This window comes from Dermochelys coriacea, chromosome 1 (assembly GCF_009764565.3).
Source record: "Dermochelys coriacea isolate rDerCor1 chromosome 1, rDerCor1.pri.v4, whole genome shotgun sequence".
NCBI classification, from domain to species: Eukaryota; Metazoa; Chordata; order Testudines; family Dermochelyidae; genus Dermochelys; species Dermochelys coriacea.
The window spans coordinates 79,713,673-79,735,461 of NC_050068.2; the positions used below are offsets into that span (position 1 = coordinate 79,713,673).

The 21,789-nt window shown below is 44.1% G+C and overlaps 1 protein-coding gene across 23 annotated transcripts in view; it reads left to right on the top strand.

Annotated features, from left to right (window-relative positions):
• The window catches only part of LMO7 (LIM domain 7), a 183,875-nt gene that overhangs the window by 52,663 nt on the left and 109,423 nt on the right, over positions 1-21,789 (top strand). For all 23 annotated transcript variants that reach the window (XM_038408614.2, XM_038408633.2, XM_043504618.1 and 20 more), the window contains one exon: positions 3,905-3,974. In XM_038408614.2, coding sequence (XP_038264542.1) covers positions 3,905-3,974 — 70 coding nt within the window. The remainder of the gene's footprint in view (positions 1-3,904; positions 3,975-21,789) is intronic.

Genomic DNA, 21,789 nt, shown 5'->3' on the forward strand with positions numbered 1-21,789 from the left:
GCAACACTGGGAAATATCTAGGTGGGAGCAGAAGAATTCCTAGTAGAATATTTTAAAAAAATTGCACTTTGTGTCTCCAAATTATTTTTAGATGCGTTAGCATGGGAGAATATTAGCTTACATGGGCTACCAAAATATGTATTTCCAAGCCTTTAAGTTTCTCTCTGTATGTACCATTAAACAATGATTATGGAAAGTGCAGAAACAGTGCAACTTGTTCTGCATTTATCTCATTGTCCTTATTTGTTGTCTTCTCTACTTTTGTCTTTTTTTTTTATTTATTTATTCCACTCTCTTCTCCTTCCCATCCTATTTTTCTGGCTGCTTCCTCCATCTTCCCCTGCGGGATACAGGAGTTGACCAGCAAAGTGAACAATGAATTATGATTTATTAAAAGTAAAAACCACAATAGAGATGGAGAACTTGTCCTTTCCTCATGCTGCTTCAATCAGATGTTGAGTAGAACAGTGGTTCTCAACCAGGGGTCTGAAGCCCCCTGGGGGGCCGCAAGCAGGTTTCAGGGGATCGCCAAGCAGGGCCGGTGTTAGTCTTGTTGGGGCTCAGGGAAAAAAGCCGAAGCCCCAGGTTACAAGCTCTACCACCTGGGGCTGAAGCTGAAGCCTGAGCAATTTAGCTTCATGGGGACCCCTGTGGCATGGGGCTCCAGGCAATTGCTCTGCTTGCGCCCCCTCCCCCAACACTGATCCTGGCTTTTATAGGCAGAAAAACAGTTGTTGCAAAGGTGGGCCGTGGACTTTTTATAGCATGTTGGGGAGGTGGCATCAGAAAGAAAGGTTGAGAAACCTGGAGTAGAACAAGGGCTGATGCAATAAAATACTTGGTTTATATCTTTTTAAAATGTACTTCTTACATTGCAGTAACAACTAATTAGTTCAAAATGATCATGAATTGGAAACATTTGTTCTTAAAAAGCAAACTGAACAATTAGATGGAGTCTTGTAAATATAGTGGGAGAGAAGTGTGGATTCAAAAACGGGTATGAGCTTTAAAAAATAAAGCTAAAATGTTTTTCAGTGTAAGAACTCTGAATAGATATTTTCTAAAATCTTCTGCTAGCTTCATCATCCAGCTATACCAAAAGAAGGTCAAGAGACACTTGATATGGTTTTAATCTGGTCACAACTTTGTCTGGGACTACCTGGCAGATAAAATTATACAGTGTAGGTAACGCCGTGTTCATTCAATATCTACCTGGGGAGACTTCTGCCAGCCCCGCCTCTTTTTCCATCCAGGTTCCCCATCCAACCATTTGCTGGGACCTTACTATCTTCCCCCCTCCGCCCGCCCAAAACGAGGGTTAAGGTGGGTGGGCTATGAGAAAGCGGGTTGGTTCCCTGCTGTGCCAGTTATAGGAGCCCTGATATGCGCCCCCTGCCACCTGGTTCCGTTCCTTTAACCAACCCCTCCATCTTGCATCCTTTTCCAAGCCATTTATTTGGTCATTGTGTGCTTTTCCTATGGAGTACCTGCACTGGACGTCCACTCCACTCTTGCACAATGAGTTGTGACACAATAGCCTAACACCCTTCCCTACTCACCATAACAAAGCCCTCTCTGAACTTGCTGTGGGAAAGGTGAAAAAAATCCCTTCCGCCTATGCCAAGCTGGTGGTGAGGGGAAAAATTCTTTCCCAGTCCCCCTAGAAAGCCATAGTTAGTGCAATGCCCACAGCAGGTCCTCACCAAATCTGGTAATTTTTGCCACTTCAAGGGCAGGGAGGGTGGGTGCTGCTCCACCTGGTCTGGGGAAAAGGGACTTCTCCCACTGGACTTGACCATTTTGAACTCCCCAGTCCTTCTGGTCCCTGGGGATGTCAGCATCACTACTCTGACCCACTCCCCCTGTTTGCAGCAGCTTCTGAGCCTTGCTCCCCCAGCCCATAAAGCGCTATTCCCTCTCCCCTGCCAAGCCAAACAACGTCTCCTCCTCCCTCCCAACCCCAAAAGGAGCAGTGTGGTCATTATTGTCATATGTTTGGCAAAATAATGGAAGAATAACTTGCACTTGGCAGATGGGAGCTCTCTTCTGAAGCTAATCGCCATATTAATAGCCGTATGCAGTAAAATACATCTTGAAATTAATTCTGCTGAGCAGGCTGACTTAGCATACAACATTCTTTTTTTAAAAAATGCTTTCTGAAAATGTAGTTACATTGTACTAACTTGTTCCAGTCTTCATTTAAGATTTATAGATAGCTTTTAAATTATCTCAATTTCATATATTCAGAGGTAGAAGGAAAGGGTGGTTTTATGAGTAAAATGGGCAAAGTTTTCCAACTACAGTATTTTCACTGTGGTACAATAGGGGGCAAAAATTCAAATAGTAAAATAAATACTAGATTACTAAGCTATTTCAGAGTGGCTCTGCTGCAATGGTTAAGGTAAAGGAGACTGAATTCTCATTGTAATACATTGAATTTGCTGTGGGTAGTCCAGAAAGGTAAATCCATTTAAGTCATACTACTTGTAGGCCATCCCCATGTTCTAAACAACCTGCACCAAAAACAGACAAATGAAAATGTTGCATTCAGAAGCTAAATAATTATTTGAAAAGCCACCCAACAGTGTGTGTTACGGTTTAAAAAAAAAATCTTCAAATGCTTATTTTTAGTGACTACTTACTGAAATGTTGAGATATTAATACCAATAGTCCTGAAGCCTTAAAATTCCACCTGATTTTCAAGAAGGGAAAGTATCTTTCTTCCAACCCATCCTATCTCATTACTGGAATTTAATAGTTTTTTCTATGAAATCTACACTGCAGGGGCAAGTAATCTGTGCAGAGCAGGTAGTTTTAAGACCTTGTTTCTGCAACTGCATCTTTATGTGCATCCCACAGAACTGTATGGGCATCATTGGTGCTCTGTGCAGATGCAGTGATCTGTCCACATGAATGCAGCAGCAGGATGAGAGAGATGAAGGACTAATGAATTAAATTGAATAAACCACGGAACCATTTCCCCCCGCCCCCAGTTATTCCAACCATTTAAAAAGAGATGTTTTGCTATCCTAATGATTTGTTTAACTTTTATTGTAAATAATGTACAATTGCATGACATTTTTGATAAAAATATTATTTAATTATTCTCCAAGGGAGTAATTGGCTCTATTGCTTGACAATGTAAGCATGAATACCTGACTTGCACATATATGCTTAAAAGGATGCTAGTTGCATGCTTTTGATTTTGAAAATCAGGTTCTTGAAGCCTATTTTGTATTGTGAATGACATAATGTATTAAAACCGAGTCTTAGACGTCCATTGGGTGTGTGCTTTAGACAAACATAAGCTTTGAAGTATTTAACATTGAGTTTTGACCACATCTTAAAGAAATGTTGACACATTTTTTAAGTGATAACCTTTTTTTCTTTGTACTGACTATAAAAGACTGTACACAAATAGCCATTTTACAAACATTAATTTTCTTTCAGTTAATCTGGTGGTGGTGGTGGTTATAGTGTGTGCAGTGCGAACTAAATATTTTTCAGCCTGAAAATTAAAATACTGGTAACTTCTCAACCAGAAGAATTTTTTTTAACAGAAGAGCTTAGATTCTGATGAAAATCTCCACTTTTGTGGCAAGAACCTGAATCCATTTCTTTCCCTTACCTATGCATTTCTTATTTCTTTTGTGCCTTCTCTCTGCCATTCTCAGCAGTCTTGCTTCTTGATTATGTTTGTGACTGATTGCTTTTTATGTTTGGAAAGGCTGAGTATAAACTTATTTTATATCCTCTTTTTAATAGGTTCAAATTTAAATCAGAAATATGTAGAAACAATTTTTCACAAACTTTTTTTTTGTATGGCTAGGGTAAAATGTTTATTTTAAATGCAAATTATTGCATAATACCATATCATATGGTTAATATTTTCATTCATTTTTAGTTTGATTAACAGGATCAAACCTGGCATCATTAAGAAGATCAATCGTCTGTCTACTCCAATAGCTGGTTTGGTAAGTAATACAATCATTTCCAATATCTTCAGTGTCAGTGTAAGATTTCTCTCTGATTTTAAAGTAACGATGCCCTGTACTTTGTGTTTTATGTTTCAATATATAATGATTTTTCTCTGGTTACTGATGTACAATAGCTACTGTTCTGCAATGTCTGTTGTACTATGCATATAGGTCTGTCGTTTGTATTGTATTTTGGCACTGTTCCCCATCGTTGGTGCCCAAAAGAAGACTAAAAAGCATGGCTCCCTGGCACCAAACAAAAGTGCCATGGGCCATCGGGCAAAGGACCCGCTTCGGCCTGCCCGGCCAGTCTGGAGCCACATGTTCACTCCTTGCCAGCTGGGACCCTTAGCCCCATGAAAGCTCGACTCCCAGGAGCGGCTTGGGACCAAAAACCCTGGCAACACCAACACCTTCACAAGCTCTTCCAGTGCCAACATAGCACAGGCCTCCACCCACACCATCAATGCAGCATGTGCCCCAGGAATTGGCAAAGGCTTCCTAAGAGGGCAAGCCAGCCACTAAGCCCCCTTAGGGGGCAATGGAGCACCGCCAATCCCCCGAGACAAAGCAGCGCTCTCTACCTCCATGCCACAGGTTGCCGGAGTTGCAGCCCAGACACCTTGGGGCTTGTCCTTGCTCACTGGTGCCATGTTCATGGTCACCGCCATCTTGATGTAGATCGTTTAGAGCAAAACACTGGTCTCCATACTATCGACACCACTCGCCCTCTAGGCGCAGGTCCTAATCGCCTGCATATTGGGAGTGCTCCTCATCGCGTCTCTAGTCCCCCCGGCACCAGTCCCCTTGATACTGGCACTGATCACCTCGCTCTGGGCACCGGTCCTCAATGATGACGGTCAGCAAGCAAACCCAGGAGTTGACGGGCCCCACCATGGTTACCGGAAGGGGATTTCTCCAGCACGGAAGCCCAGTTCAGCCCCTTGCCTAGTGTGCACTGGCACGAATAGGCACCCAAGGCCGCTTCAACGGCGCTGACTTGGCAGCACGGCCAGTGGCCTTATTGAGGCACATAAGGAATGCCAGTTATGCCGATGCCCCCTTTTCACAGCTCATCAGCTGCCACCACTGATGGCACCGGGCTCAGTGCACAAGGCACACCCAGTGGTCAAAGCAAAAGGAACAGTGCCTACCCCAAGCCCCCCTCCCCCACGAAGGAAGATGCCCTGGAACCTCCCTACAGTGGTGCAATCATCGTCCTTATCCCCAGATGAGGTGATTGCCGGACCATTGAGGGCAAGCCCGCTGGACGATTTCAAGGAACGCCAGGCCCTGTTGAGTCGGGTGACCAAGAACTTGGGCCTGGAGGTGGAAGAAATGATTGAAAAGACATATATCTTGTTTGTTGTTATAGAATAGAATAGTATCAGGGTTGGAAGGGATGTCAGGAGGTCATCTAGTCCAACCCCCTGCTCAAAGCAGGACCAATCCCCAATTTTTGCCCCAGATCCCTAAATGGCCCCCTCAAGGATTGAACTTACAACCCTGGGTTTAGCAAACCAATGCTCAAACCACTAAGCTATCTGTCAGCCTCCACTCCAACCCATGTCACGCTACTAGTGCACAACAGTGTCCTTAATGTTTCCAAGGGTCTCTGGCAAACTCCTTCTTCCATTACTCCCACCTCAAAGACGGCCAAAAAGAAGTACTTTGTCCCAGCCAAGGGGTTTGAGATCCACTATACCCACCCTCCCCAAGGCTCACTGGTGATCTCTGCGGCCAGCGAAAGAGACAAGCAGGGGCATACCAGTTTGACCCCAAGAATAAAGAGCCCAAATGTTGGATCTGTTTGAGACAAAGATTTATTTGATGGCCAGTTTGCAGTTTTGGGTGGCGAACCATCAGGCTGTCTTTGGCTGTTACAACTTTAACTTATGGGACTCCCTCCATAAGTTCAGGGAGTCCCTTCCACATGGTTTGGCTGCCAGGTGCTCCCTCCAGATGACGTGGGATGTGGTGGACTCAGCAGTCAGGGTCATCGAGTCAGGAGTGGTGATGAGGCACAGCTCCTGGCTTTAGACTGCTGGTCTCTCCCAGGAAATGCAGACCTCCATCCAAGACCCCCGATTCAATGGGAATGGTCCTTCAGACTAGAAGGATGCGAGGCTGCGTGGGCTGAAGGACACCAGGGCCACCCTTCGCTCGCTGGGAATACGTACGCCGCAGCCTGTGACAGTCGTTCTGGCCGCTGCCTAGGCCTTGGCAGTCTCACCAGGGACCTGTGAGAAGGGACAGAAATGCTGTTGTCCACCTTCCACCCGCTCACCCATGCAACCCAATCCACAAAACACTCCGGGGGCCAGAAGCCCTTGTTTTGAGGGCGTGGTCGAGAGTGTTGCCCCAGTCACCTCCCAGGATCCACCCCACTCTTTCCTCAACCGTCTTTGTCCCTTCCATTCAGCCTGGTCCCAAGTCACCTCAGACCATTGGCTCCTAGACATAGTGTTTCATGGTTACACCCTGCAAGGCCAAAAGTATAAGTAGGTTCAAAAAAGAATTAGATAAATTCATGGCATATAGCTCCATCAATGGCTATTAGCCAAGATGATCAGGGATGCAACCTGTGTTCCCTGTAAGCTGCGTGCTTGCACGGCCACCTGGGAGAGATTCAAAGGCTGCCCAGCTGATTAGCAGAGCGTGCACAGCTGGCAGCATGTATTCAGGTGCCCCTCCGCAGATGTTGCTCTGTCCTGTAGCTGCTGCCGGGATGCTCCTGCTGGCTGTGCAGAGTGGGGGTGGGGTGGAGTGGGGGGTGCTGATATCAGGATGTTCCCCTCCCCCACTCTGTATCCCATATCTGCAGAGCAGGGGAAAGGGGACACAGCCTGATTCAGGACTCGGTATTGCTGCGATGAAGGATGAGTGACTGAGTGCCTTTCTTAAAGAGACAGTACACTGTTTGAGATTTCCCCAGCAGCCAGCTCTGTCTGTCTCTCTCTCTCTCTCTCTCACACACACACACACACACACACACACACACACACACACACACACACACACTAATTTTATTCTTTCAAAGAGTGTTATTTTAGTGTTTTGACTGATCTATGCATTCCATAATTATTTCTCTTAAATTTAAATGTAATTCTTTGAGTAGTGAGTTCTAAAATGCCTAACCTGTCCTTGGTGGAGTAAATATCCCTATGGTAACTTTTTTTAAAATATAAATTATATCTGGGTCTTCTGTTTCTACTGGTGGCACATAGCTGCACATACCAACATTTATTTTGCACATGGATGAAAAAAATTAGAGGGAACATTGGATGCAACCCCATGGTCTGGGTATCTCTTAGCCTCTGTGTGCCAGAAGCTGGGACATGATGATGGGATGGATCACTGAATAAATTGCCTTGTTCCGTTCATTTCCTCTGAAGCATCTGGCCCCAACCACTGCCTGAAGATAGGATACTGGGCTAGATGGACTATTGGTCTGGCACAGTATGGCCGTTCTTATGTTCTTCCTTGCAAGTGGAATGCAGAATGTCTGCAGTTACTTTCTATGTTTTAAAAAACATAGAATTGTAAAAAAATCTCAGCAGTTTTTTGGGCAAAGTATGTAGCTCTTAAGTCTCTAGAGGAGGAGAAGGAGCTATGAAATTAATTGGTTAAGATGCCATAAAGTTGGGGTAGCTTAATATGTGTACTTATGAAAACTATGGAAAGCCAATATATCTGTTTCCATATGAGATAAGTGCATAGCGCATTAGTGGCCTTCATCCTAGAAAGGCTATTGGTTTTACTCAAATAACTTTGTGCTGAACTCTTTCCCCATCAAAAAAATCTAAGGAAGAACTTGAGACAAACCAAAATTATCCTTGTGGAAGACAGTACAGTTACTCTGTTAGTAGCTTGACTGACTAAATAGCATTGGAAGCGGCCAATAATCCAAACCAGAAAACCATGTAATAGATTTCATTTTTGTGGTGGCTTAACTTCTGGCTTGAATCATCACTGAAATATTTAATAGCTAACACATTAAAGCTGGTGTATATCTTATTATTATTTTAGATAAGTTCTAAGAACTCAAGGTTTGCAGGCATATTTTTTGTTTGCTAGCACAAAAAGTGGAGTGTCACGTTTTTAGGAATATAGCTCTCCCTGACCCTGCACACACACATTTTGTGTTGTGTTGTAGCCCCTTCAAGTTGCATTACCATTCCCATTGAAGATCTTAACAAAGAGTTTGAGGGGGAAAAAATGAACATAACAAAGCAAGATTAGCCATAACATGGGGTGAATATAAGCACAATGCAGCTGGCTAAAATTATATTTTAACTGAGAATCTCTGAAAAATCCTGCCTAGAAACACTTGATTGAGAAATCCTTTTTTAAATAGGATTAGATCATAATTACAAATGTACTGCCCTGTTAATCAGTACAGGCCTGATTTTTTTTAAAATTGAGTCTTTTTGCTGGTCTCCACTGGTAAGCAAACTTTTGTGTATGCAGTTTCTTGTATTAACAACCTAAATCCTAACCCTTATCTGTGTTAGTGAAATTCACATAGAGAACCATTCCTGTTCTCTAAGCTGTGGGGAGAAGTAGATATGTTGGAGGGTAGGGATAGGGTCTAGAATGACCTAGACAAATTGGAGAATTGGGCCAAAAGAAATCTGATGAGGTTCAAAAAGGACAAGTGTAGAGTCTTGCACTTAGGATGGAAGAATCCCATGTACTGCTACTGACTGGCTAAGCAGCAGTTCTGCAGAAAAGGACCTGGGGATGAGAAGCTGGGTATGAGTCAGCAGCGTGCCCTTGTTGCCAAGAAGGCTAACGGCATATTGGGCTGCATTAGTAAGAGCATTGACAGCAGATCGAGGGAAGTGATTATTCCCCTCTGTTCGGCACTGGTGAGGCCCTATCTGGAGTACAGTGTCCAGTTTTGGGCCGCCCGCTACAGAAAGGATGTGGACAAATTGGAGAGAGCCCAACAGAGGGCAACGAAAATGATCAGGGGCTGGGGCACATGACATATGGGGAGAGGCTGAGGGAACTGGGCTTGTTTAGTCTGCAGAAGAGAAGAGTGAGGGGGATTTGATAGCAGCCTTCAACTACTTCATAGAATCATAGAATCATAGAATATCAGGGTTGGAAGGGACCCCAGAAGGTCATCTAGTCCAACCCCCTGCTCAAAGCAGGACCAAGTCCCAGTTAAATCATCCTAGCCAGGGCTTTGTCAAGCCTGACCTTAAAAACCTCTAAGGAAGGAGATTCTACCACCTCCCTAGGTAACGCATTCCAGTGTTTCACCACCCTCTTAGTGAAAAAGTTTTTCCTAATATCCAATCTAAACCTCCCCCATTGCAACTTGAGACCATTACTCCTCGTTCTGTCATCTGCTACCATTGAGAACAGTCTAGAGCCATCCTCTTTGAAACCCCCTTTCAGGTAGTTGAAAGCAGCTATCAAATCCCCCCTCATTCTTCTCTTCTGCAGACTAAACAATCCCAGCTCCCTCAGCCTCTCCTCATAAGTCATGTGCTCTAGACCCCTAATCATTTTTGTTGCCATTCGCTGTACTCTTTCCAATTTATCCACATCCTTCTTGTAGTGTGGGGCCCAAAACTGGACACAGTACTCCAGATGAGGCCTCACCAGTGTCGAATAGAGGGGAACGATCACGTCCCTCGATCTGCTCGCTATGCCCCTACTTATACATCCCAAAATGCCATTGGCCTTCTTGGCAACAAGGGCACACTGCTGACTCATATCCAGCTTCTCGTCCACTGTCACCCCTAGGTCCTTTTCCGCAGAACTGCTGCCGAGCCATTCGGTCCCTAGTCTGTAGCGGTGCATTGGATTCTTCCATCCTAAGTGCAGGACCCTGCACTTATCCTTATTGAACCTCATTAGATTTCTTTTGGCCCAATCTTCCAATTTGTCTAGGTCCTTCTGTATCCTATCCCTCCCCTCCAGCGTATCTACCACTCCTCCCAGTTTAGTATCATCCGCAAATTTGCTGAGAGTGCAATCCACACCATCCTCCAGATCATTTATGAAGATATTGAACAAAACGGGCCCCAGGACCGACCCCTGGGGCACTCCACTTGACACCGGCTGCCAACTAGACATGGAGCCATTGATCACTACCCGTTGAGCCCGACAATCTAGCCAGCTTTCTACCCACCTTATAGTGCATTCATCCAGCCCATACTTCCTTAACTTGCTGACAAGAATGCTGTGGGAGACCGTGTCAAAAGCTTTGCTAAAGTCAAGAAACAATACATCCACTGCTTTCCCTTCATCCACAGAACCAGTAATCTCAGCATAAAAGGCGATTAGATTAGTCAGGCATGACCTTCCCTTGGTGAATCCATGCTGACTGTTCCTGATCACTTTCCTCTCCTCTAAGTGCTTCAGGATTGATTCTTTGAGGACCTGCTCCATGATTTTTCCAGGGACTGAGGTGAGGCTGACCGGCCTGTAGTTCCCAGGATCCTCCTTCTTCCCTTTTTTAAAGATGGGCACTACATTAGCCTTTTTCCAGTCATCCGGGACTTCCCCCGTTCGCCACGAGTTTTCAAAGATAATGGCCAAGGGCTCTGCAATCACAGCCGCCAATTCCCTCAGCACTCTCGGATGCAATTCGTCCGGCCCCATGGACTTGTGCACGTCCAGCTTTTCTAAATAGTCCCTAACCACCTCTATCTCTACAGAGGGCTGGCCATCTCTTCCCCCTTTTGTGATGCCCAGCACAGCAGTCTGGGAGCTGACCTTGTTAGTGAAAACAGAGGCAAAAAAAGCATTGAGTACATTAGCTTTTTCCACATCCTCTGTCACTAGCTTGCCTCCCTCATTCAGTAAGGGGCCCACACTTTCCTTGGCTTTCTTCTTGTTGCCAACATACCTGAAGAAACCCTTCTTGTTACTCTTGACATCTCTTGCTAGCTGCAGCTCCAGGTGCGATTTGGCCCTCCTGATATCTTTCCTACATGCCCGAGCAATATTTTTATACTCTTCCCTGGTCATATGTCCAACCTTCCACTTCTTGTAAGCTTCTTTTTTATGTTTAAGATCCGCTAAGATTTCACCATTAAGCCAAGCTGGTCGCCTGCCATATTTACTATTCTTCCGACTCATCGGGATGGTTTGTCCCTGTAACCTCAACAGGGATTCCTTGAAATACAGCCAGCTCTCCTGGACTCCCTTCCCTTTCATGTTAGTCCCCCAGGGGATCCTGGCCATCTGTTCCCTGAGGGAGTCAAAGTCTGCTTTCCTGAAGTCCAGGGTCCGTATCCTGCTGCTTACCTTTCTTCCCTGCGTCAGGATCCTGAACTCAACCAACTCATGGTCACTGCCTCCCAGATTCCCATCCACTTTTGCTTCCCCCACTAATTCTACCCGGTTTGTGAGCAGCAGGTCAAGAAAAGCGCTCCCCCTAGTTGGCTCCCCTAGCACTTGCACCAGGAAATTGTCCCCTACGCTTTCCAAAAACTTCCTGGATTGTCTATGCACCGCTGTATTGCTCTCCCAGCAGATATCAGGAAAATTAAAGTCACCCATGAGAATCAGGGCATGCGATCTAGTAGCTTCCGTGAGTTGCCGGAAGAAAGCCTCATCCACCTCATCCCCCTGGTCCGGTGGTCTATAGCAGACTCCCACCATGACATCACTCTTGTTGCACACACTTCTAAACTTAATCCAGAGACACTCAGGTTTTTCCACAGTTTCGTACCGGAGCTCTGAGCAGTCATACTGCTCCCTTACATACAGTGCTACTCCCCCACCTTTTCTGCCCTGCCTGTCCTTCCTGAACAGTTTATAACCATCCATGACTGTACTCCAGTCATGTGAGTTATCCCACCAAGTCTCTGTTATTCCAATCACGTCATAATTCCTTGACATCACCAGGACCTCCAGTTCTCCCTGCTTGTTTCCAAGGCTTTGTGCATTTGTATATAAGCACTTGAGATAACCTGTTGATCGCCCCTCATTCCCAGTATGAGGCAGGAGCCCTCCCCTCACAGACATTCCTGCCTGTGCTTCCTCCCGGTATCCCGCTTTCCCACTTACCTCAGGGCTTTGGTCTCCTTCCCCCGGTGAACCTAGTTTAAAGCCCTCCTCACTAGGTTAGCCAGCCTGCTGGCAAAGATGTTCTTCCCTCTCTTCGTAAGATGGAGCCCGTCTCTGCCCAGCACTCCTCCTTCATGGAACACCATCCCATGGTCAAAGAATCCAAAGCCTTCTCTCCGACACCACCTGCGTAGCCATTCGTTGACCTCCACGATTCGACGGTCCCTACCCAGGCCTTTTCCTTCCACGGGGAGGATGGACGAGAACACCACTTGCGCCTCCAACTCCTTTATCCTTCTTCCCAGAGCCACGTAGTCCGCAGTGATCCGCTCAAGGTCATTCTTGGCAGTATCATTGGTGCCCACGTGGAGAAGCAGGAAGGGGTAGCGATCCGAGGGCTTGATGAGTCTCGGCAGTCTCTCCGTCACATCACGAATCTTAGCCCCTGGCAAGCAGCAGACTTCTCGGTTTTCCCGGTCAGGGCGGCAGATAGATGACTCAGTCCCCCGGAGGAGAGAGTCCCCGACCACCACTCAAAGTATTAGAAAGTTACCAATCAGTCTTTCCTGTTGTGCTTTGAAAATGTCTTCATAGTGCCTATTCCTCCTCCCAAGACTCCTTCCTCCACTTTATATTGTCTATTGGAGTATGCTGTATGTGTGTGTCTTTTTTTAATATCCTATATGACCCCTATTACTATAGTATCAGAGTGCCTCACAGTCTTTTAACGTGTTTATCTTCATCACACCCCTGTGAGGTAGGGAACTATTCCCATTTTACAGATGGGTAACTGAAGCACAGAGAGACTAAGTGACTTGCCCAAAATCATGCAGGGAGTATGTAGTAGAGCTGGGACTTTAGCCAAAATCTCAGGCCAACACCCTACTCCTGGACTCTTCTAGTCTCATGGTGCCACAGCCTCTTCATCAGTTGCACCCTGTCATATTCAAACTCTAGAACTATATTTCCAAAATACTTCATGCAGTCTTCATCTCAGGCAGCTCACATTGGTCTCGCTCATGGCTTTACTGATAGAAATGCACAGTTACTATTTTTTTTCAAGACTGTGGCCATTTGGAAATCATTTTCCTTTGGAGAGAAAAAAAACGTAGTGGCTTAAATACTCATTTTTCCCTTTGCCTTTCTCACAGAATTCCTTCACAGGTTTGTTTTTGCTCTGATAGAGCTTGCCTGATCTGAAATGCAAATATGGTATGAAGCTGACATGCTTAACTGTGGTTAAAGAGAGGGCTGGTGACAACTGTACTAAATAGTTGCACAGAAATTTTTCAATAGGATGTTTTAATGAAATAAGGCATTGCATGTGCTTGACTGTGTAGCAGAATTTTATGATTAGTAGGTTTAAGATCATTTTGAAAAGAAACTTGTTGAATATGGTAAAATAATGTTCTAAATTTCACCTGAAATATATGCTGTTGTGTTCTGCCTGTTGCAACAAAAATACACGCATCAGTTTCCTATGTACCAATTCTTTTCTGAATGGACATCAGTCAGTTGCTATTGTAACCTTTTAGCTGTATTCTACTTTAAAAAAAAATAGGTGGGATTAGTTTTTTAGTGGGATCACTTTTATTTCCAAGCTTTTTTTTAGTCAGTTGAAAACAAGCTATAATTTTCATGTCTAGTTTCATTTTATTGCTGCTTAGAGAATTTGAGTGTGACCTACACAGTTCAGGGATAGTCATGATTGAATGATTAAACGCTGAAATGAAAGTTGGGCATTCAGGGTACGTCTACACTGCAAATAAAAGACCCGTGGCTGAGAGTCTCAAAGCTCAGGGTCAACTGTCTCTGTCTAAAGGGCTAAAAATAGCAGTGTCGACATTCCAGCTCTGGCTGAAGGTCAGGATCTGAAACTGAGGAGGGAGGGGTGGGGGGTCTCGGAGCCCAAGCTCCAGCCTGAGTGGGAGTGTCTACATTGTTGTTTTTAGCCCCATAGCATGAACCTGAGGCAGTGGGCCCAGGCTCTGAGACTTGCTGCTGTGGGGTGTTTTGCAGTGTAGATGTACCCTCACTGGCCATAACATTTATTTTAAGCATAGATATTTATCTTTTGTTACAGAGTAAGATAAAGGATAATTCAACACAGTGTAACTTTAGCATCCTGATGGCCAAGATGAGTCTGCTCTGCAGGCAGCTATGGCCAAGAGAAAGCATGTGTAGGAATGCAGCAGTGAAAGTCCCTTCCATCCCAGGGGCACCTGTTCCAAATGCCTCGGAGTACAAACGTGTGTGTGTGTGTGTGTGTGTGTGTGTGTGTGTGTACACACACACGAAAAGTACAATGAATATAGGAAGGGGAAATATTTATTCACCAAGGGGTGAAAGGAGAAAAATGGGGAAATATTGGGGGAGCAGTAAAACAGAGATGCATTCAACTCAAGGCCAAGTGGTACCACAATCTGAAAGAGCAGACACCAAGCAATGTGTCTGCACACAGAGTTCAGGAGTCCTGGGCAAAGTTCCAATCTGGCAGTGAGTCTTGGGTGCTCTTACTCATCTTTGGCGCCATTAAACTTTCCTCAACAAACCTCTCCTGTGCCCTCTTCTGTTGCTCTCTGCAAAGCTACACAGAGCGACCACCTCCCCACTTAGCTAGCTAACAGCCTCCCTCCTTATTCCCAATGCAAAGTCACAAGCCTCAGTACTTTCAGCCCCATGCAGCTTTGGGCAAGAGATGTACTGGGTCCAGCTCCAGTCTGTCCTCATCAGGCGATTTCTCCCTGGCACAGTGCTCCTCCTGGCTCCTGTCCTGGGGTATCCCTGATTGGCTGCTCTGTCCCTCCCAGGCTTCAGGCAGATTTTTGCTTTGCTTCGCTCTGCGAGGGCCTGCTTGCTGCAGCCACACACACCCTCTTGCTCTCCCTCCCGCCCCCGCTCCCCACTTCCTCCTTCTGGAATAATCACTCCTCGCCTCAGGAAAAAGATTTTAAACGGGCCATGCTCTCTAAACCCCAAAGGGGTTACAATAGTATTTCTTGCCTCACAAAGCTTTGAAAGGCCTGAGCTGCAGCTTTCTAGGGAGATTCCATTAATATTGTTTTGGGAGGAGGAAACTTGGGTAAAGGATTAAGGGAAAGGTTCAAACCCTTAATGGAATGATTATAGCAGTTTCCCAAGGTATGGGGCATGCCCAGGTGGGATGAGTGCAAAGAACTAGCTTGTGGGGGGAGGATAATAAGGGCTGGCCTTCAATACCATATTTCAGGGTGGAAGGATGTGTGCAATTAGTTTAGGCTTCCTGAAGGGGGCTCAGCTGTCAAATTTAAAGGATGGGATAGAATAGTGACTTCAGTAAGAGGCTGCCAGTTGTTGAAGTGATTGGAAATGAGGCTCAGTTATTCCCTGGTGTAACTCTATTGCAGCCGAGGTAAGAAATACCCCACAGTGCTTAAAAATCAGCACTGAATTAAAATATTAGCTCCAGACTTGAGTGTAACTTTATTTTTGTGTATCTTCACAATTTTGACTTGATGTAAACTTCTGGCCTAAGTTTTGTGGTGTTTAACTCAAGAAACAAAAGGGCAAGCTCATTCTTTCCCAACATCTGCAGAATGAAAGTTATTCAGTATATTTGTGGAAAAAAAATCATTATTTTTTTTTTTTCAACCAGTGCTAGTCAGCAATCTTCACTGTGTGGAAACTGACAGTAGCGTATTCAGCATAGTTCAAGAGGAATGACTGTACTGTACTTCTCCTTTCCCCTGTGTGCTCTGAGGCAAAACAAAACTTGTTTATCAGTTTTGAAGCTGGGTATTAAGGGAGTGCATTGAGTAAGGATTGAAGCAAACACAGGACAAGGGTGTGGATAACCTGGTGGGTGTGTGGAGGGGAAGGCCTCTGGAGCTGGATAGAGTATGGGAGGGACTAGAATTCAGCCCTGCCTTTTGGCATTTCTTGTCCAGTCCCCTGTCTGAGCCTGCCTGCCCTTCTCCACAAATCTTGTTGGTAATGTGGGAGTGCAGCATACTACCCCTTCTGATGATCAAGACACCCCTCTGCATTTAGTGAATACATGGCCAAACCAGAGGCTAAAGTGCTATGGTTAACATATCCTGCAGCTCTTCTGGCCACGTGCTTGAGGCAGAGCAGAAAGCTATTTGTAGTGATTAGAGTATACCAGTAGTAGCTCTTCCAGTTTGTTGGAGGGCTGTAACGGGTTGGATCACAGAAACCTCCTTGGGACTACCACCTGATTTGCCAAGATTACTTCTGCCCCCGCTTTCCCTGCCAGCTTGGGATTCCAGCACCCTGTCTTACTGAGCAGACACGCCAGTCTGCTCCAACACAGACCCAGGGTCTGAACCACGTGCCCCAAAGCTGCAGACTTAACTGAAAGCAACTTAAGAAGTGTTCCTGTCTTTGGCACTCAGATGCCCAACTCCCAATGGGGTCCAAACCCCAAATAAATCCTTTTTACCCTGTATAAAGCTTAGAGGATAAACTCATAAATTGTTTGCCACCTATAACACTGATAGAGATGCACAGCTGTTCCTCCTCCCCCCCCAAGTATTAATACATACTCTGGGTTAATTAATAAGTAAAAAGTTATTTTATTAAATACAGAAAGTAGGATTTAAGTGGTTCCAAGTTGTAACAGACAGAACAAAGTGAATTACCAAGCAAAATAAAACAAAACACGCAAGTCTAAGTCTAGTACAGTAATAAAACTGAACACAGATAAAAACCTCACCCAGTAGGCTTCCTTTTACAGACTACTCTCCTTCTAGTCTGGGTCCAGCAATCACTCACACCCCCTGTAGTTACTTTGTCCTTTGTTCCAGTTTCTTTCAGGTATCCTGGGGGGTGGAGAGGTTCTCTTTAGCCAGCTGAAGACAAAATGGAGGGGTCTCCCATGGGATTAAATAGACTTTCTCTTGGGGGTGGAGACCCCCTCCTCTCTCCTATGCAAAGTCCAGCTCTAAAATGGAGTTTTGGAATCATATGGGCAAGTCACATGTCGATGCATGACTCAGAATTTACAGGGTAGCAGCCATGGTTCACATGCTTCCTTGAATGTCCTCAGGTAGACTTCTTGTGTGGACTGGAGCCTTCCAAGATTAATTTTCCTTTAAGTGTTTCTTGATTGGGTACCTAATATGCACATTTTTCTCCTGAAGCTGACCAAATGCTCTACTAAGGCTGCTTAGAAATCAAGCCAGTATTCATAACTACGAATACAAAAATGATACATGCATACAAATAGGATTAATAGATTCAGTAGATCATAACCTTTACAGAGATGTGATACATGGCATATGTAGCATAAAACATATTCTAGTTATGTCATATATACATTCATAAGCATATTTCCATAAAGCCTTATGGGAAACATCATCACAGGGGCTATTAATTGGGAGGCAGGGCAGAGATTGCTATGCCTCTTCAGTTCAGTCTCTGAGAGACGCACATCATCCAGAGGTTGCAAGGAAAAACTTGGCATAAAACATCTTCAGATGAGAGGTCTTGCATTTTCCTCTGATTTTGTTTTTGTTTTGTTTTGCTTTTTTAACATCAATCCATGTTTACTGGGCTTTTGTCTGTCTCTCATCCAAGAAGGACGCACACCAATAAAACTGCAGAATAATTTGGCACATGTAGTTATTGTCCCTTCTCTCCTGACTTTCCCCAAGTTTGCTCTTCCTTACACAGAAGTGCTCAGCTGGACACTTTGTTCTGTTTAGCTAGATTTTTCCAGTTAGTGTAGTTACGTGCTCTGGCAAGGAGTTTCTGGGGTGGGGAAGAAGAGGACAGAGAACAATACTCGAAATGCTCAGCTTTTTGGGAAAGCCTACAATCTTGCTTGCGGTGGTGCTGAGAAGGGTCTTGGAGTTTCTTGCCCATAGGGCTCTGAACTTTGAGGTCCAAGTTCATATTGCTTCTCTGTGCTTGTCTGTGGAGGAAAATATTGCAGTTTCACCCAGATCAGTCATCCTTTGACAAGCTCGGTTTTCACAGATCACCCCTCCCAAACCCTGTCATGACTATTTTGTCCTGTTTTCCCTTCTGACCAAGGCATTTCTGGAGGTGCAAGCACAACTAGAAACTCCCAATACCCACCCACCAACCATTGAAAAAATATATCAACACAGCTGCAGTTAAGAGGAAAAGGCCTATCTTCTTTTAACCTTGTCTATCATGCTCAGGGCAGCTCTGTCTCACTTTGTACCCACAGTTATGGGCTTATATGTTTTTGGTGAATCTCTTGAGGATTGAGTTCAAAGGGACCCCAAGACGCTGATTTTCAAAGGAGCCTAAGAGTTTGATACTCAATTCAAATGGAATTGTTGGGCATCTAACGCTCTCCAGCTCCTTTTAAGGTTGCAGCATGGAACAAAAACCCACTGGGCAGGTCTGGACAGGATAACCACCTCTCTCTGCTGTGAAATTGTTGACACACTTAACTTTTACCATCGTACATAGAAGTAATGGGAAAAGGAGTGAGTTGGAGGCACAGGTGGTGCAGCGGTTTAACAAATGGGAATCGGAATAGAATAAAAATCCCAGAACCTTGGGAGAAATGGGCATAGCCAGGGAAGCTTTGGTTCAGAGATGGCTAGTGCAGTGGCTCACAACCTTTCCTGACTACTGGACCCCTTTCAGGAGTCAGATTTATCCTGAGTACCCCTAAGTTTCACCTCATTTTAAAAACTACTTGCTTACAAAATCAGACATGAAAATTCAGAAGTGTCACAGGACACTATTACTGAAAAATTGCTAACTTTCTCATTTTTACCATATAATTATAAAATCAATTGGAATATAAATATTATAATTACATTTCAGTGTATAGTACATATAGCAGTATAGACAAGTCATTGCATGAAATTTTAATTTGTACTGACTTGCTAGTGCTTTTTACATAGCCTGTTATAAAACTAGGAAAATATCTAGATGAGTTGATGTACCCCTGGAAGACCCCTGCGTACATCCAGGGGTATGCGTAGCCCTGGTTGACAACCACTGAGCCAGTGAACTTAATACTGAATTGAAATTGTTGTTTATTTACGATAACCTTTCTGTGTTTGCTTATATTGGTTGCGTATTCCTTTCCCCATGGCAGAAAGGACTAACACATTCTAGTACGCTGACTGGTTTGGAGCATTTTTTTTTTTTTTTGAAGTGTTTAAGCAACCTTAACTACAAGCATCACTGACTATAATAAACTGATGCAGCCACAGGATCTCTCATACTCTTCCTTAAAGCCCCCTTTTAAGAACCCTCACATTCTACTCTTCACCAAAAATCTTTCTTTATTTTCCCTTTCCTTGACTATTGAGCCATGTCTTGTCTAGTGCTTTTGACTTGTCTTTTGGGGAATATCTTCACTGCAGACTTACCTAGCTTTTAGCCCAAACTCGCCTCCCCCCCCCACACACACCCCTTTTTAACCTGGGTTTGGAAGCACTTTAAGCCCAGGCTAGCTGACCCGACTAGGGATATAGGTTAGAGTGTGGCTTCCACTTGGGAAGCGAGAATGCAGAATAAAAAACTTGAGTGCTGATGGTCCTCCAGTGCTTTCCCAAAATTCCCCCTGATTGACAGACAAATTCTTCTAGTATTGACACAAGTGACTGAAAGAATTGTCAAGCATCTCGGCACAAAGAACCATGGGAAATGCCCCCCAGACAAGTGCAGGGCAGAAATGGTGAGGACTTGAGGGCTTTGTACTATGACTGCTTACACCTGGCCTAGGCTAATTCAGGTGCTCAATTCTGGCTGCTGATCACTTGGGCCTAACTCTCTGCGGGGAAGGTACCCTTGGACAGAAAATCTCTGGGGCAGGGTATGTGGCTTGCACTGTTTGCAAAGTGCTGTGTAATCTGATTTACTAAAGTATTGTGTGTTTAAATTAGACATTGGCTTACTCAACTTGTTGTTTTGTGTTTGCCGCAGGGCGAGACACAAAATGATAGTCCCTGCTCTGAAGAACTTACAGTTTGAGAGACTCTCAGACAGGTTGAACTGAGAGAAATAGTGGTGGAAGTTGCTATTGTCTTCCCCTCATCCAAGATGATTCTATTTGTGCACACTCTTGTGGAGTTCTTACAGACTGATAATTTAGCAGATTCTTAATTAGTAGATTTAACATTTCTATTTAAATGAATTAACACACTTCAGTTACTATAGCAGCTGTGTTTCATGATCAACTTCAATCTGTCTACAGCAATGTTTGTTAACAGGGGCAGGCAGAAAGTGAAGGCTGCACCACACCCTTCTCTCTCAGGCTGTTATTTATGCCTCTGGCCCAGCCCATATCATATGAATGCTGCCTCCCCTCTCTTTATTGCCATCCTGCTAGAGAGTTCTCCTTTTGGAAGTGGGAAGAGAACATGTTTTTAAGCATCCATGATCACCTTTGATACCTTATTTTAACAAAGTTTCAGCCTTCATATATGAAGGCAGGTATGAAGTAAACATATTTCAAATGGCAGTGATGAGATTTAATTCATCTCTTTATCAGCAATATCCTTAGCACAAAGCTACAGAATATAACAAGATCTGCTACTCAATATAATGTGAGATTTTCCCCCCCTCCCCATGAAAGCAAATTTTGTGTGTGTATGTAAAAAAGCATTAAACACCAGGAAAGATAGTGACTGCAAATTTATATTGTTCTAAATACTTCTATTTTTACTACATTTCATAAAAACAAGTACAGTATATACATCACATATCCCTTTAGATTTTGTCCCTGATATTCTGGTTTGAGTTATCTGTTGTGTTGACACAAGACCATAGCTTGAAGCCTTTAAACTTACAGTAAACTCACTTTGAAGAAATAGTAAGAGCACTTAGCTACCATAAAAAGAAAAGGAGTACTTGTGGCACCTTAGAGACTAACAAATTTATTTGAGCATAAGGTTGTGTGAGCTACAGCTCACTTCATCGGATGATGCATTCAATGGAAATGAATGCATCCGATGAAGTGAGCTGTAGCTCACGAAAGCTTATGCACAGATAAATGTGTTAGTCTCTAAAGTGCCACAAGTACTTATTTTCTTTTTGCGGATACAGACTAACATAGCTGCTACTCTGAAACTTAGCTACCATGTTTCAGAATGTGCAGTTTGAAATAAATTGCACGAATATCTCTGGATTCAGCCTGAGGACTGCAAGCCAAAGGGGCTGTTTAATTGCAGTGTAGACTTTTGGGCACAGGCTGCAGCCTGAGCCCTGGGACCCTCCCACATTGCTGGGTCTTATAGCCTGGGCCCCAGCCTGAGCCTGAATGTCTACGCTGCAATTCAACAGCCCCTTAGTGTGAGCCCGCCTGAGCTGATATGGGGCAGCTGTACTTGTCTGGTGTAAATATCAACCAATTTATTAACTTATTAAACGTTTTTGCTATTTTGGTTAGTGAATCTTTTTAATGTAAAATCTCTCATATTTTTACAAAATGTAGTTACAAGTTAACACTTATTTCTCATGTGGCTTCCTCTCATAGCAGAATCTGAAAGGCTTTGAGTCTCATGATATTTCTATCCTCACAAGCAGCAATTGTTTCACATTTAAGAAGCCCTATGAAACAGTCCCTTAAATCAAATGGTTAAAATATTGAATTTTGAAGGAAAAAAGCCTTTTTTTTTATTCCTAACAAAGATAAATGCATTATCTAAGAGAAATTATCACCTTTCAGAATAAAAACTAAGGAAATAAACTAAAACATTTAATATAGAGTTTAGCTGAGAAATACATACTCTGTACTTCTAACAAAAAGAACCTCACACTGTAGATTTAAAAAAAAAACACTTGA